Source organism: Mobula hypostoma, chromosome 15 (genome assembly GCF_963921235.1).
Source record: "Mobula hypostoma chromosome 15, sMobHyp1.1, whole genome shotgun sequence".
Lineage (NCBI taxonomy): Eukaryota > Metazoa > Chordata > Chondrichthyes > Myliobatiformes > Myliobatidae > Mobula > Mobula hypostoma.
The window spans coordinates 6299419-6317406 of NC_086111.1; the positions used below are offsets into that span (position 1 = coordinate 6299419).

Sequence of the window (17988 nt, forward strand, 5' to 3'; positions counted from 1 at the left end):
TCCACAATCCAAAGACATACTAGTTAGGTTAACTGATCATTGTAAATTGTCCAGTGATTAGGTTAGGGTTAAAATTGGGGTTGTCGGGGATTACTGGGCAACATGGGCTCAAAGGGCCACAAGGACCTATTTTGTGCTCTATCTCTTAAAAAATGAGACAAAGTGTTGGAGGAACTCAGTGGGTATACAGCTTTAGATTTCCAGCATCTGCTGTCTCTTTATTATTCAGTGACACTTGTCTTGAAAGAGGTTCCCCTGGGACCTTCAGCTCTTTCAGTCTCCATCAATGTCTCCCCACACACGGCAAAGAATTTCCTAATATTCAGTACTTGTCTTTAACATGAGTTCCTGCATCTTGCTCATGATTTAGTTTTGAGAGGCAATTTCCATTCTATTTCATACATAACTTCAGGGTGTCGCAGGAATGTGAGGTTATTGCAGCACCTGTGACCCCGGTTCAATTCTGCCGCTGTCTGGAAGGAGTTCGTCTGTTCTCATGACCATGTGAGGTTCCTCTGGCTGCCCCGGTTCCCTCCACATTCCAAAGGCATATGAGTTAAGATTGGTGAGCCATGGAATGCTATGTTGATGTTGAAAGCATGGTGACACATGTAGGCTGCCAGGCACAATGCTCACTGATTTAATTTGAAGCAAATAACGCATTTCATTGTGTGTTCCGATGTGCATATAAAGCTAATCTTTCTTTCTTTCTCTGTCCACAATGCTACAGATTACAGCTCTTCAAGTACATACTCAAATACTTGTCAAATTTAGTGTGTCTCTCTGGCTCTACTGTCTTTTGAGCAGTGAGTTCCAGACCACCTGTGGGATAAAATACTTCTTCACCTCCCCTCTGGTCTTCTACCAATACTGCCCAGTTTTTGAGAGTAATTCCTTCTCATATACTCTACCTTGGGGGTGCAATGAACTGTAGATGCTGGAATCTAGGATGTCCATCGATGAATTGAATTGACTTTATTACTTACATCCTTCATATACGTGAGGAGTAAAAAACTTTATGTTACGTCTCTGTCTAAATGTGCAATGTGCAATTTATAGTAATTTATAATAAATAGTATGTGCAACAGGACAGTCAATATAACATAGAAATACAGTTGTGTCAGCCTGAATTAATCAGACTGATGGCCTGGTGGAAGAAGCTGTCCCGGAGCCTGTTGGTCCTGGTTTTTATGCTGTGATATCGTTTCCCAGATGGTAGCAGCTGGAATAGATTGTGGCTGGGGTGACTTGGGTCCCCAATGATCCTTCAGGTCCTTTTTACACACCTGTCTTTGTAAATGTCCTGAATAGAAAGGTCTTGACTTTAAACATCAACTGTCCATTTCTCTCCATAGATTCTGCCCGAGTTCCTCCAGCGATTTGAGTATCACTATACCCAGGCCTTTCTTCATTTTATACATCTTAATTCAATTTCTCCCCCACTTCATCAGAAAGATAGTCCAAAGCAAACTGCCCCAGCATATCCAATTTTTCCCCAATGCCAAAATATTTCCATTTCTGGAAAAAAAAACTCATACATTCCTCATACTCTGGTTACTGGACATCAATCTAACTCGTGTTGCATATATCATGGCAATTTAAAGCAGTTCCATGGATTACAATTCACATTGGTTGTGAGGTAAAGTTAACGTTTTTGACAGTATTCCTTTGTTTCGCGACTATGAATTTTTTCTGCAGTTATTTCCCTCTCCCGTAAGACCAAGTGGGTCATACAAACCCCTTGGCCCAATCGTACCTGGTTCATTTCCCAGGCATTGTCCAGCTGTGTGGTTCAGTTCAGAGATAAGTTTTATACTTACTACCTTGGGTTAATATTTACTATCAAGCTCCAATCCTCCTTGGAGCTAGCTTGCTTAGAAGGAGTCGAAGGCCACATCCCATTTTTGGTTGAAATTGAAGCTGGGGCCTGAGTGATGTCAGAGAGGTCTGATATGTATATGTTAACAAGGTCTAGCTTGAAAGTAACTCTGTCATCTGTTTGTGAGCAGACAAAGAATTGTTCCAGTTCCCAGCTGCTCCAAGGGATAAGTAATTTGCATAACTTTAATTGTGAATATTCGATTGATCAATTTAAAATTTCCCTGCTTGTAAAGCCAAGTTGTACGTTTTAAAATATTGTACTGCTGACGGGTGCAGCAGACTGTTTGCTTCTCCTGTTAATTTTACACAAGTCAACATGAACCTGATGTAATGTGTGATTGATCTAAAGACTTTGTTACATCGACATTGAGTCATTCAATGAACTTGGAATGCTGCTTTGGATCTGGAGTAACAATTATTCTGTTTGCCTTACATTTGTGTATGGGAAAAGACAATAAACAATCTTGAATCTTGAATCTTGAGAAGATTATTAACATATCAGTAGACTTTAAGCATTGTGTTATAATCATTTGCACAAACTGTCAGCACTGATGTTTTCAGTGAGATCCATCAGATGTAGGAATGAAAGTAAGCAAAATAGTGGAGGATATAGTTTCTAATGAACTCCCTTTGGATTTACAGTATTAGTGTTGATCTTACATTATGTCTTTGGGTCAGGTATAATTGGAAATATTTCTACATTTAGTCCTCTAAACATTTAATTTGGTTTTCTTTTCTCCGATGAATTGCATGCAACCTTTAATCATTGGATGAGACTAATTCAACAGAGACTGAGCTGGAGATGGGGCTTGTATGACTTGCTTTCTCACTAAATGAAAGACACCAGGTCTTTGAGGAAGCCCAATTGAAAATCTCCATGGCAACATTCACATCTTCCTATTTATTCAGCTAGCACTTTTTTTCCCATGTGTATTATATTACAATGAAGTAAATTCACCTCCAAAACCTGAATTAAGGATGGATAGAACTTTATAAATACTAAAGCATCTATACCTTTTTCCCCAGTATTTTAAAAATAATTTCAGCAAAGAAAAATTTGGAAACAGGTATGGAAATGAATATTATTCTGAGACTGGAATTGAATTAGTTTTGGTGATTTTTTTAGCACAAAATCATTTTGGTTCAATGTTGTTTATCAAGGAAGGAAATTTGCCATTCTTGTCTGCTTTGGCCAAACCTACTGTCCTTATCTCCTTTGGCTAAAGTGGTTAATCACCTTCCAGAATGGTAAAATCATAAGACATACAGTATGAGCAGATTTAGGCAATTTGGCCCATCGAGACTGCTCCATCATTCATTCATGGCTGATTTATTCTCCCTCTCAACTCCAACAAGTCACTCAATCCTGGGAAATAGACCTTGCCAGTGATCCCAGAAATAAGCCATTCAACTCCTCGATCCTTTAGCACCTATTTGCATTCTGTTTTTGTGGGGCAGTGCTTCACATTTCAGGAGGAAACTGGGCGTCATGAGGATCAAAGATGGGAAATGTCAGCAATTTTAAATTCCTTGGTGTTATCATTTCAGAGGATCTGTCCTGGGTCCACCATTGGAAACACCAATGCCGTTGAATGGAAGAGCCTCCAAAAATTATGGCCCAATCCATCACAGGTAAAGTCCTCCCCACCATTGAGCACAAGGCGGGAGGAGAAGATGGCGGCGTGACGCAGCGCGCGTAGCCTCTCCGGTGAAATGATATCGTATTTGTAAGTAGGGTGCCGTGCACAATTCTGATTTGATGAAGACAGACGTGAGAAGCAGAGGAACATCTGGAGAAATTTCTGAAATGCCCGGTTCGCTGCTGCTGCTACTGTGCAATCGAGAATCTCTGGAGGGAAGGCCCCAAAATCCCTGGCTTTGCCTGCTGCTGGCGACCGAGGCTGAGGTCGAAGCGTTTGGCAGAGATGGTGCTCGGTACTCGGTGTCGGAGGGCTGATCAGAGCTCGAAGTTTTTGGCCAACTCAGAGTCGGACTGTGGTCGGGCATGACAAGGGAGAGTTTTCTTCCTTCTCCCGTCTGCGTGAGATGTGGGACTTTCCAGAGACTTTGAACTTTTTTACTGTGCCATGGTCTGTTCTTCATCAAGTTACGGTATTGTTGCACTGTTGTAACTATATAATATGATTATGTGCTTTTTGTTAGTTTTTCAGTCTTGGTCTGTCCTGTGTTTCTGTGATATCACACCGGAGGAATATTGTATCATTTCTTAATGCATGCATTACTAAATGACAATAAAAGAGGACTACGTGTCTTCATAATCTAATCTGTCACAGGAAAGGGACATCCATCATCAAGGATCCCCACACCCAGGACATTCTTTCTTCTTGCTGCTGCCATCAGGAAAAAGATTCAAGAGCCAAATGACCCACACCAGCAGATTAGGGAACATTTATTACTCCTCAGCCATCAGGAGCTAACTTCACTTTTCCCACAACCTACAGATTCACTCTCAAAGACTCTTCATTCATTATCATTGCTTGCTTGCTTGCTTGCTTGCTTGCTTGCTTGATTGATTGATTGATTGATTGATTGATTGATTGATTGATTGATTTATTTATTTATTAATTAGTATTTTGACTTTTTCTCCTTTTGTATTTGCAGGTTGTTGTCTTTTGCACGTCAGTTGTTTGTTCGCCTTGTTGGGTGCAGTCTTCCATTGATTATATCGTGTTTCTTGTAATTACTGTGAATGCCCGCAAGAAAATTAATCTCAGGCTAGTATATGGTGACATATTTATACTCTGATCTTTGAACTGAATGTCAAGGGTAGGTGGCCAAACTCCCCTTGCTGAAAATAGTGGCAATAATGTGGTTTACCATTTATCAGCCCATACCTGAATGCTGTCTAGGTCTTGCTGTCATTAAGCACGGGCTGGTTCTTTTGATTAGGAGTGGCAAATGGAATTAAATGTTGCATAATCATCAAAGAATATTTTCTCTTCTGAGTTAATCATGGAGCAGCTGAAAATGGTTGTGCTCAGTACACTGTCCTGGGAAACTCCCACAGTAATTTTCTGGGGCTGGGATGATTAAAAACCACCACCATCTTCCTTTATATGATCCTTTGTACTGTCGGGCATCAGCTGGAGCAAGGACTGGGCCTCGTGCCACACATGCCTATTGCAGGCATCCAGGAGGGGAGACGCCATGGTGGTCCCAGCTGGATTGGGGCCTGGCGCCTCCCATTGGTGCTGCTCTCCAGTGTTCATTCAGGGAATTGTGTGCATGCTTTTGTCTGTGAACCCAGGGTACTATAAGATTCTTTTAATGTGACTGTATGTTTACTGCTATTTTATATGAGCTCTATTTATCTATCATATATAAGAGAGCAGTAAATATTCTACCAGTACGTTTACTTCCTGTAAGATAAGGGTGCACTTGGATGCAGCAGCTTCTATGGATCCAAACAATGGTGTTCTTGTCTTACTTATATGTATTTGTTATGACCACAAGCCTCTGCTGGGCATTAGAACTTAAATTACTTGTCAGTGGAGTGGAGAAACTGAGGAGTTGGACTTGGTTTGGATCATGGTGCTGCCTGCATCACAGAGGCACTGGTGCGCGAGGGCAGCTTGCAGTCATAGTCGTTTTTCCTTGTGATTGCAACATCTTGCTGGACATTGTCAATGTGAAATGCTGCAAGACCGTTTATTGGCAAACAGTGGGGGCGGATGGTGAGGGAACTGCATGATCTCGGTCATAGTGTAAAGTAAGCCTTAAACCGTGGTGATGCCTGTTTGCAGCCACCCAGGAGAGGGCCGTCGCATTCAGTCCGTTCCACTGGAGTGCTGGGGTCTATGCTGGGGTCGGTGCTGCCCTTCTGTGTTCGCTCAGTCTCTCTGTCTCTTTGTCTCCCTGTCTATGTCTCTGTGTCTGTGTGTGTGTGTCTCTCTCTGTCTGTCTTGGTCTCTGTAGTTTCTTCCTAGTCTGCAGAAATGTTCCAGATTGGAACCCCTTTTAAAATTTACTCCAGTGTGTGTGTGTGCTTTGGCAGAGAAAGAGCGATTTTTATACTGAATCTAATACAGGTAAATATATTCAAAACAGAAAAAGCCCTTACTGTTGCTGCTTCCCAGAATGAGGGGATGGAAGCACTGTGCACAAGTTACTGCACAACTGATTTGGAATTATGAATTCAAAGACCATTATTCAGCAGAATTTAATTCGATTTGAATAAAAACCTGTAAAACCCACTGTGTTCAATAATCTCATTGGAGAAGGATGTTTGCTGGACATATCATCTGCCCTACACTTGACTCCTGGCTCACCAACATTGCTGACTGTTGGTTTTAACTGCCTTCTGAAGAGGGCAAATTGGGATAGATTGACCTTTGCCACTGATTTGCATCCCATAAATGGATAATAAAATAATCATCATTCAGTTAATGCAAGGTTAGTTCTGTCTTCATTAATAAAAATAATGCCATTGTTGTAAAGTTAATTCTATATTCATTCTATTGTTAATCCTTAAATTATCTTAATCAATATCCTTTATATTTTCCTTTCTTTAGACTTTTCACCATGGGCCCATCATGTAGCTTAATTTTTCTGCAGCAATGGAAATATAAGGACATACAGGGAGCATATTGCTTTGTTTGTGTGTAGTTTTGCATTGTTTCTGCTGTATTCCTTTGTTCTACCATGAATGCCTGCAAGAAAATGAATCTCAGGGTAGTATATGGTGAAATATACAGTATGTACTTTGATAATAAATTTACTTTAAATGAGCTGTGTGCTCAAATCTAAGTATACAGTTCAGTTATAGGGACAGTGGACATTGGGGCTATTTCATGACCGCAACTCAGCAGTCGACCTTGTCTGCTGCAACTGCAAATCAGGTATTTGGCCACATGTTGTCTACCTATCTGCAAGTACGCTCCAGAAAATGAGGCTCCCAAATGCAGACAGGATGTTTGAAGATAACTCCCACTAATACCCCTACTTTATGCATTTCTTAATAATTTATTAAGGAGGTACAGAAGCCTGAAGGCACACACTCAACGATTCCTCCTCTGAAGATTGAACCCTTAAACTCAACCTCACTGCATTTTATCATTTCTGTTTTTGCACTATTCTTAAGTTAACTATTTAATATCCATTATGTACATTATAACACATTTTCTTCCTGTATTTAGCATGTATTGCATTGTGCTGCTGCCACAAGTGAACGAATTCCATGACATGTGCCGATGATATTAAACCTGATCTCTGATTCTGATATACACTCAGTGGCCATTTTATTAGGTATACATGTAAACATGCTCATTAATAAAAATATGTAATCAGCCAATCATATGGTAACAACTCAATACAAAAGACCATAAGATATTGGAGCTGAATTAGGTCATTCAGCTCATCGTCTGCTTCACCGTTTGATCAAGGCTGATCCATTTCCCTCTCAACCCCATTCTCCTGCCTTCTCCCTGTAACCTTTCACAACCTGACTTATCAAGAATCTGTCAGCCTCCACCTTAAATACACCTAATGATCTGGCCTCCACAGCCCTCTGTGGCAATGAATTCCACAGATTCACCACCCTCTGGCTAAAGAAATTCCTCCTCAACTCTGTTCTAAATGGATGTTTCTTTATTCGGTAGTTGTGCACTCTGGTCCTAGACTATAGGAAACATCCTCTCCACATCCACTCTCTCTAGGCATTTCAACATTCAATAGGCTTCAGTGAGATTCCCCCTCAGTCTTCTAAATTCCAGCGAGTACAGGCCCAGAGACATCAAGTGCTCTTCATATGATAAGCTTTTCAATTTTGGAATCATTTTTGTAAACCTTCTCTGAACCCATTCCAGTGTCAGTACATTCTTTCTTAAATACAGGGCCCAAACCTACTTGCAATACTCCAAGTGAGGCCTCTGCATTATGTGCTTTTTTCTCTACAACTACAAAACTAAGCGTGTATAGGCATAAAAGCATGCAGATATGGTCAAGGGGTGCAGTTGTTGTTCAGACAAAACATTGGAATGGGAAACAAATGTGATCTAAGTGACTTTGGCCTTGGGAAGATTGTTGGTGCCAGACAGGGTGGTTTGAGTATCTCAGAAACTGCTGATCTCCTGGGATTTTCATGCACAATGGTCTCTAGAGTTTACAGAGAAAAGTGTGAAACAAAAAAAAGTCCAGTGAGCAGCAGATCTGTGGCGAAGAGATGTGTTAACAAGAGGAATCAGAGGAGAATGGCCAGACTGGTTCAAGCTGACAGGAAGGTGACAGTAACTCATATAAACACATGCCACAATAGTGGTGTGCAGAAGAGCTTCTCTGAATGCACAACACATTGAACCTTGAAGTGGATGGGCTACAGCAGCAGAAGACCATGAACACACACTCAGTGGCCACTTCATTAGGTGCAGGTAGCACCCAGTAAAGTGGATATCGAGAGTACAATATATACAAAACACACTGAAGTTAATTCTAACTCTTTGTAGTGGTGTAATATGCAATGACAAATTGGCAACCTATTTTATATCATTCTCAAATGGTGTCAATACACATAAAAGTTAACAATTCACCATCATCATTTAAAGATCTTAACACTCTAACTTTTAGATATGATCTTCCATCATTGCAGAATAGCATATTTTGGAGTTGAGATTACTGTTGGGATTCTCTGATTTCCACAGAAAATCTTCCCTGGAGAACCACATAAATAGCTATTGATTGGGAGAACCTCTGTGGAAATTCAAGTCCATTCTACTTAAGTTCACTGTAGGTAGATGTCAGAAGAATTGGCATCCACACACGCTGAGCAGCTATGGTACAGCAATAAATATTACTAGTGGGCTGGACAAACATTACAGAAGCTCAAGTTCAAATCCCACCATGCTGGCTGTGTCAATAATCTGGAAACTGGGAAAAAACAAGTCTTAGCAGTGATTTCTGTAAAAGCCCATGTGGTTGATTAATATCCTTTGGAGGAAGAAATGCACTATTCTTACCTGGTCTGGCCTGTATTTGACTCTAGACCAACTACCACATGTGGATGACTCCTAAATGCCCTCTGAGCTCAGCTAGTTCCATCAGGGAAGTATTGTCCTCAGTGTTAAGGACACTTTCAAAAGGCGATGCCTCAAAAAGGCAGCATCTATCAGTAAGGAGCTCCAGCATCCAGGACCTGTTCTCTTTTCATTGCTACCATCGAGGAGGAAGTACAGGAGCCTAAAGGCACACACTCAATGTGTCAGGAGCAGCTTCTTCCCACCACTAAAGGCTTTTGAATGAACACTGAACCCATGAACACTACCTTAGTATTTTCCCTCTCTTTTGCACTACCTATTTAGTTTTATATATATAAATATTGACTGTAATGTATAGTGTTTTGATTATAGGTATTGCAATTTACTGCTGCCACAAGACAACAAATTTCATGACCTGTATCAGTGATGTTAAACCAGATTTTGATTCTGAATCTGAAATTGCCTAACAGGTCATTCAGTTGCAGGTGATCCCCCCACCACCTCCCAAGGGCAAATGCTGACCTTGCCCGTATCCCAGAAATCTAGTGGACTGTGTCACGTCTCATTCACAGAGTGCTCACATAGTCACAATAAAGGAGGCAATATTGCTTTTCATAATGTTGGGACATTTTAAGGTACTTAACTCAAGGTAATCAAGTAGTTTTGAAATCTTTTCACTGTTTGAACTGAACCAGGCAATTTCAACATGGTAGGAATCTGCAAAGGACAATGATCTGTATGTGTAATACTGTGCTTATCCAGTTGTAAGTATGTATGTGAAAATTACTTAGGCCTGCAGCTCAATGCAATTGTGCCAGTTTCTGTGTTCAGTCACTCCACTCTGTAAAGTGATTGGCATTTCTGGTCACATGACAGACTTTGCCAATGGGGCAGTTTCCACACTGGACTCAATGACATTATGTAATTCCTTATCTCTAGCTCCATCAGTTTTGCCCAGGAGGTTAGGTCACCTTCTCAGAATAGATGTGATTTAACTCTGAAAGTCCCTGAGTATGTCCTAAACAGGTTTGGGATCCAATTCTTTCCTTAAAAACTGTACTGACCAGTTTCCCTCTCCCACCCCTACACCCACTCCAATTCATTGATCTCTGCCATGAGTAAGTTATTAGCCTTTAACACATGGAACCAGTGTGGATGACGTCACTCATGTCAACACCAAACTGATTCCACAAACTATGAACTCACTTTCAAGGACTCTGCAACTCATGTTCAGTTTGTCTACACAATTTGTCTCTTTTTCTATATTAGCTGTCTGTCTTGTTTGTGTGTATTTTTTCACTGATTCTATTGCATTTCTTTGTTCTACTGTGAATACCTGCAAGAAAATGAATCTCAAGGGAGTATACAATGAATTTTGATTTCTCACATGCTCCTCCTGACTTGTCTCCCCAACTCAATTTATCATCTGACTCCAAAGGAGACTCTAGTCTGTCTCCAGCTGACTGATGCCTTAATCTTACCCTTCTCCAATTCCCCGATCCAACCTTCACTTTGAATTTAAACCCCAAACTGACCCACAGTTGAATGCCGCATCATGCTTGCATCACCAGGCCATCATTACTCTCAACTGTGAGAATTATTTAAACCAGAATTTCCAGCGTCCTGTATTCCTTGAACACAGAATGTGGTAAAAAGTGGCAGTGCATTTCACAAGGGGTCAGAGTGGACAAAATGTATTACTTTTCTGAAAGTTTGCTAAAATTCCATGGCAAAAATCCCTTTAGAGGGCATTTCAAACAGATTCTCTTTCCTTTTTGCTGCTGCCATCAGGAAGGAGGTACGAAAGCCTTAGGTCCCCCACAAGGAGGGTCAGGAACAGTTAATCCCCTTCAACCATTGGAATCCTGAACCAGTGTGGATAACTTCACTCACCTGGGCACTGAACTGGTTCCACAACTTGTGGACTTACTTTCAAGAACTGTGCAACTCATGTTCTCAATATTATTTATTTACTTATATTTTATTATTACGTTTTTATTTGCATTGTGTGTTGTTTTTTGCACATTGGTTGCTTGTCATTCTGTGTGTGAGTTTTCCTTTGATTCCATTGTATTTCTTTGCTCTACTCTGAATTTCCACAAGAAAATGAATCTCAGGATAGTATATGGTAACATAAACGTAGTTTGATAACAAATTTACTTTGAACATTGAACTTTGAATGCACAATGGCCTTGATATTACAGCATTTGAACGCAGGAAGAGAGTACCTCATTTCTTTGAAACTCCTCTCTCCAATATTTTAGTGCAGACATTAATCTAATCATTTAAAAGAGGCCAATTCTCACTAAAGTAGCAGTAGGAAGATTCTCAGGTGAATGTCAGATGTTCAAATTCATTGTGTTATCATGGCCAGTGCACTTTAGACACACAGTAATCATTATTCATCAGTTGTAGTTACAAGCATCATTGGTTGCTCATCATGTCCCCAGCTCATTACTATGGTCTACTCCTACATTCAGTAGATCTCAAAGCAATTTGTTCTGTGGGAGTGAAGACTGGCTTCACTCTCCAGCAGAGCAATAACCAGTGCCAGGGAAAACAATCGGACAAGTAATGGATAATGAAGTCAACTACAATTTGTGGATTCTTTTTTTTTTACACATATAAAACACCCAATAAATGCCAAGACTGTATCTTTTCACCTTGGATTTGGGTAGTTTATATAAAGGAATAATGGATACCTGGGAGTAAACTTCCTGTTTGTCACCTGAAGTATGGAATTATTATGATTTCTATGAAAGGGTAATAGATATCTGGGAGTAAAATACATATCTGTGATCTAAAACAAGGAATTTCAATGATTTATATTAAAGACTAATGGATATCTGGAGATAGTTGTGGCTGCAGTTCATTTAGGAAGTTCAAATAATTAATCACAGGCTGTAATCAAATGGATGGTTTTAGAATCTTGCATAATTGTTGGACATTACATAGTGTGAGTATCTATTGGGCCATCTAATTCATGGCATTAGATTGTCTCACTAATCACAGGAGCATCCTGAACTGTTTAAATCATTGCTGGAGTTGAGATGAAAGAGCAGCCTGGAAATTACTCCCTGACATGTTTAATTGTATGGTTTGTACTGTTGCCCTTTCAATATTGGGAGAAAGGAGTGTTTTGTTTCTGGGAGTGCAGTGCAAATGGTTGATGTAGCAAATCACCCAGTCCAGTCTCACTACAAAGATGACATTCCCGCTCTTGTATGAATACCTGCCATTTGATTTTAAGAATAAATCGTACACTGCTTTGATCAGTGACGTCAGACTGTATAAACAGAGGGGTCTGTGACAAAGCAGAGAGTTGGCAACACCTTGCACTTCCAGTAAGCTTCCACCCTCTTGACGCATTTCTGGGGTTGGCAGGTGTGCTGCTGTTGATATTTGTGACACGATGACATTCACACTAGATAATGAACAACTGTGTTGCTGTTAATGCAAGTTTAGCAGGAGAACTCAGGGCTAAGTGCCATATACAGTAAATCTACAGCATCAGTCTATGATCTGAATTTGTGGGTGCCACTTGTTTTGGGCTTGATTTGCATGTCCTGCACTCTGAACTCTGGTGTAATGCCTGCCAGTTTTGGAGACATAAAACACCAGTTTTAGATTTGAATGTAGAAATTTTGACCCACCTTTGTTCTCGACCTTGAGATCATCCTGAAGGAGTTCATTCTGCCGGTTCCCAAGTACAAAGGCCAGGAAGGAGAGGATTAGTGCGTCCAGGATTCCAATAATGGCCAGGATGTAGGCCCAGCGCACGGAACAGTTCCCCAGCGTGTATTTCCCTGTTTTGTCTCCGCACATGCGTCTCACAGCTTCCGAGTCCCAGCCATCGGGGAATATCATACATCCCAAGATGAGACAAACAGCTGAGGAAAGGACATAGGGAGAGGGAAATAAAGAAATGACAAATCAGGAAAAGATATTGGAGCATGTATGCTTCTATAACAAAGGAGATTCTTGTACAAAGACATATTGTCAATTATTAGTAAAAGCAATTTTATGTTAGGATCGCTGGTATTTGAACAGGTAAAGTATCTCTTGATAAAATTTTTGAAATTGGGTGGATCAGTAATGCTTAGATGATAGAGGAAATTACTAGCATAAGCTAGTGGGAATCTACTATTTGAAAATTCCTATCAATATCCACTTACACTGATAAATATTTTGAATATCTCCATCCAGGAAAATATTGGGAATTTTATTCACCGTATGTGAATCCCAATGGGTCTCTTCAAATGATTATTTACCGGTAATGACGCAGAGATTTTATTATATTTTTCAGATATTTCAGCAGGCAGCAATTTCCCCCAGTGTGGGGAACGCTAACAATGGGTGGTGGTTAAACCTTATCATCTGCCAGGTAAAACTCAGGCGTTTGCTTTGAACAGACCTTTATTACTTGAGAATGCCAGCCTTTTGTTCTCTATTGAGCTGTTTAGTAATGAATTTCTTTTGCACATTACCTAGGCTGGAAATGCAATCTGCCTGGTTTCAGCTTTCCTCATAACACCTCTCTCCCCCTTACCCCCCACACACACACACAGACACACACACACACACACACACACACACATCTTTTAACAACCCACCCAAAATGGGGAGAATTTGGTGTGATTCAATAAAATCTTATTATTTGCCAGGTATAATCTCTTGCACACTTTGAATGGTGTTTTCAGACAAACTGGACACCTTATCAGATACATTTCTTTCCTGAAAGATAGTTTAGATCACAAGACCATAAGACATAGGAGTAGAAATAGCCTATTCAGTCCATCTTCTCTGTTCTACCTTTCAATCATGGCTAACTTATTTTCCCTCTCAACCCCATTTTCCTGTCTTGTCGCTCACTTCCAGATGAGCTCTATGCCTTTAATGCTCATTTTGACCATCAAAACATGGACACACCTTTGCTTACTCCCACAATCCATGCTAACCCTGTAATTTCGGTCTATGAGGCCAATATGGGAGCAATGCTTCAGGACGGCCAGATGGGGTACCTAACCAAGTACAAAAATCTGTGCGGATCATCTGTATGGAGTGTTCACCAATATCTTTAACCTCTTGCTTCGACAGTCTGAGGTACCCAACTGCTTCAAGCAGGCTTCAGTTACACTGGTGCCTAGGAAGAACGTAGTAACCTGCCTCAACGACTATCATCCAGTAGCACTTTCATCCACTGTGATGAAGTGCTTTGAGAAGCTGGTGATGAAACATATCAACCCCTGCCTGAGAAGAGACTTGGACCCATTCCAATTTGCCTATTGACATAACAGATACGTAGCAGATGCCATTTCATTGGCTCTTCGCTCAGCCCTGGAATATCTGGACATCAAAGATCCGTACATCAGGATACTCTTTATTGACTACAACTCTGCATTTAATACCATCATCCCTTCAAAACGAATCAATAAGCTTCAAGACCTTGGCCTCAAAACCCCCCTGTGCAATTGGATCCTCGATTTCCTCACTTGCAGACTACAATCAGATTGGATTTGCAACAACATCTCCTCTACAATCTCCATTAGCACAGTTGCACCACAAGGTCATGTGCACAGACCCCTGCTCTATTTGGTTTATATTTATCAGTGTGAGGATAAGCACAGCTTTAATGCCACGGTCATTTGCCAAATCAAAGGTGGCGATGAATTAGCATACAGGAGGGAGACTGAAAACCTGTGTGGGAAGTGGCACAACAACAGCCTCTCATTCAGTGTCAAGTAACTTCAACAGCATGAAACCATAGGTCCATCAGCCAGTCTTCACTGAGAGATCAACAACTTTCAATTCTTTGGTGTTATCATTTTAGAGGATCTGTCTTGGGTCCAGCATGTAAGTGCCATAATGAAGAAAGCATGGCAGCACCTCTACTTCCTGAGAGGATTGCAAAGATTCAGCATGACATCTAAAACTTTAGCAAACTTCTATAGATGTGTGGTGGAGAGCACATTGACTGGTTGCATTACAACCTGGTATGGAAACACCAATGCCCTTGAATGGAAATTCCTACAAAAAGTAGTGGTTACGCCCCAGTCCATCTTGGGTAAAGCCCTCCCAAACATTGAGCACAGCTACATGGAGTGCTGTCACTGGAAAGCAGCATCCATTATCAAGGCCCCCGCCATCTAGCCCATGCTCTTTTCTCACTGCTGCCATCAGGAAGAAGGTACAGGAGCCTCAGGACTGACACCACTAGTTTCAGGCACAATTATTACTCCTCAGCCATCAGGCTCTTGAACAATAAGAACATAAGAAACAGGAGCAGGAGTAGGTCATCTGGCTTGTTGAGTCTGCTCTGCTATTCAATAAGATTATGGCTGATCTGACTATGGGCTCATCTCCACCTGCCTGCCTTTTCCTCATAACCTGTAATTCCCCTGCTATGCAAAAATCTATCTAACTTCTTCTTAAATATATTTACTGAAGTTGCCTCCACTGCTTCGTTGGGCAGAGAATTCCACTGATTCACCACTCTCTGGGAAAAGTAGTTCCTCCTCATCTCTGTCCTAAATCTACTCCCCCGGTGGGGATAATGACTAGACTTCACTTAACCCCTTCATTGAAACATTCCCACAACTTATGGACTCACTTTCAAGGACTCTTCGTCTTGATATTTATTGCTTATTTATTTATTATTGGGATTTTTTTTTTCTTTTGTATTTGCATAGTTGTTGTGTTTTGCACATTGGTTGTTTGTACTATTGGGTGCAGTCTTTCATTGATTCTATTATGGTTCTTGGGTTTACTGAGTACGCTTGCAAAAAAAAACAAATCTGAGGGTTGTATGACCCTGCAGAGACTTGTTCTGGAGCTGCTCCGGCCTATGGTCAGGCCACACTTAGATCCCCTCCAGTTCACCTACCAGCCCCGACTAGGAGTTGAGGATGCCATCGTTAACCTGCTGAACCGTGTCTACGCCCACCTGGACAAGCCAGCGAGCACTGTGAGGGTCATGTTTTTTGACTTCTCCAGTGCGTTCAACACCATCCGCCCTGCTCTGCTGGGAGAGAAGCTGACAGCGATGCAGGTGGATGCTTTCCTGGTGTCATGGATTCTTGATTACCTGACTGGCAGACCACAGTACGTGTGCTTGCAACACTGTGTGCCCGACAGAGTGATCAGCAGCACTGGGGCTCCACAGGGAACTGTCTTGTCTCCCTTTCTCTTCACCATTTACACCTCGGACTTCAACTACTGCACAGAGTCTTGTCATCTTCAGAAGTTTTCTGATGACTCTGCCATAGTTAGATGCATCCGCAAGGGAGATGAGGCTGAGTACAGGGCTATGGTGGGAAACTTTGTCACATGGTGTGAGCAGAATTATCTGCAGCTTAATGTGAAAAAGACTAAGGAGCTGGTGGTAGACCTGAGGAGAGCTAAGGCACCAGTGACCCCTGTTTCCATCCAGGGGGTCAGCATGGACATGGTGGAGGATTACAAATACCTGGGGATACGAATTGACAATAAACTGGACTGGTCAAAGAACACTGAGGCTGTCTACAAGAAGGGTCAGAGCCGTCTCTATTTCCTGAGGAGACTGAGGTTCTTTAACATCTGTCGGACGATGCTGAGGATGTTCTACGAGTCTGTGGTGGTCACTGCTATCATGTTTGCTGTTGTGTGCTGGGGCAGCAGGCTGAGGGTAGCAGACACCAACAGAATCAACAAACTCATTTGTAAGGCCAGTGATGTTGTGGGGATGGAACTGGACTCTCTGATGGTGGTGTCTGAGAAGAGGATGCTGTCCAAGTTGCATGCCATCTTGGACAATATCTCTCATCCACTACATAATGGACTGGCTGGACACAGGAGTACATTCAGCCAGAGACTCATTCCACCGAGATGCAACACAGAGCGTCATAGGAAGTCATTCCTGCCTGTGGCCATCAAACTTTACAACTCCTCCCTTGGAGGGTCAGACACCCTGAGCCAATAGGCTGGTCCTGGACTTAATTCCTGGCATAATTTACATATTACTATTTAATTATTTATGGTTTTATTACTATTTAATTATTTATGGTGTAACTGTAGCGAAAACCAATTTCCCTCAGGATCAATAAAGTATGACTATGACTATGACGATATATATGTACTTTGATAATAAATTTAGTTTGAACTTTGAAATTATCCTTTAGGGATGAGGAGGGGTCCGAAGTTATTTTGCACCTCTGATTTCTGAATATGCTGCCCATTTAGAAAATAGTCTATACCTTTATTCCCTTTACCAAATTGCATGACCATACACTTCCCTACGCTGTATTCCATCTCCCATTTCTTTGTTCATTCTCCAAATCAGTCCGTCCTTCTGCAGACTCCCTGCTTCCTCAGCATTGCCACTCCCTCCTCCAATCTTTGTATCATCTGCAGACTTGGCCACAAAGCCATCATTTCCGTTATCCAGATCACTGTCATACTTTTCAATGTGAAAAGAAGCATTCCCAACACTGATCCTTGCCATACCCCACATAGTCACCTTCAGCCAACCAGAAAAGGCCCCCTTTATTCCCACTCTTTACCTCCTGCCAGACAGCCAATCTGCTGACATGCTAGTATCTTTTCTATTATTCCATGGGCTTTCATCTTCTTCAGCAGCCTCTTGTGCAGCACCTTGTCAAAGACCTTCTGAAAATCCAAGTAAACAACCACTGACTCACCTTTGTCTATCCTGGCTATATACTGATAAAATACATTTTGGTGGGATCCTGGGTGGCCCATTATTCCCCTTGAATCAATCTCCAGGCAAGGCTTTTAAAAGTCCTCCCACCTAAAGCAAGAGATTGCTTAAATGTAAAAAGTAGGAGTCACAGAGTTGTAAAACTCTAGGGAACAGAATGAATCCATTTGACCAATTAAGTTGTTAAATGCACTCTAGTCAGTGCTGTTTCCCAGGTCTTTTTTCACCTCCGTGCAAATTTCTTACCTTTAGGTATTAAGATGGTGCAGCAAACAACGCGACCAATGGCGATATCTTGCTGACAGTTCATGAAATTACTTCTCTTACTTCTTTTACTTAATCTTCTTTCAAATATGATTCTACTACTAAGCTGCATGAGATTGACACCACTGTCGTAGGCCACATCAAAGGTGGTAATGAATC

At 41.4% G+C, this 17988-nt stretch overlaps 1 protein-coding gene across 2 annotated transcripts in view; it reads right to left on the bottom strand.

Moving 5' to 3' along the window:
* The window catches only part of lhfpl4a (LHFPL tetraspan subfamily member 4a), a 329222-nt gene that overhangs the window by 54955 nt on the left and 256279 nt on the right, over positions 1-17988 (bottom strand). For both annotated transcript variants that reach the window (XM_063067680.1, XM_063067679.1), the window contains exon 2: positions 12524-12760. In XM_063067680.1, coding sequence (XP_062923750.1) covers positions 12524-12760 — 237 coding nt within the window. The remainder of the gene's footprint in view (positions 1-12523; positions 12761-17988) is intronic.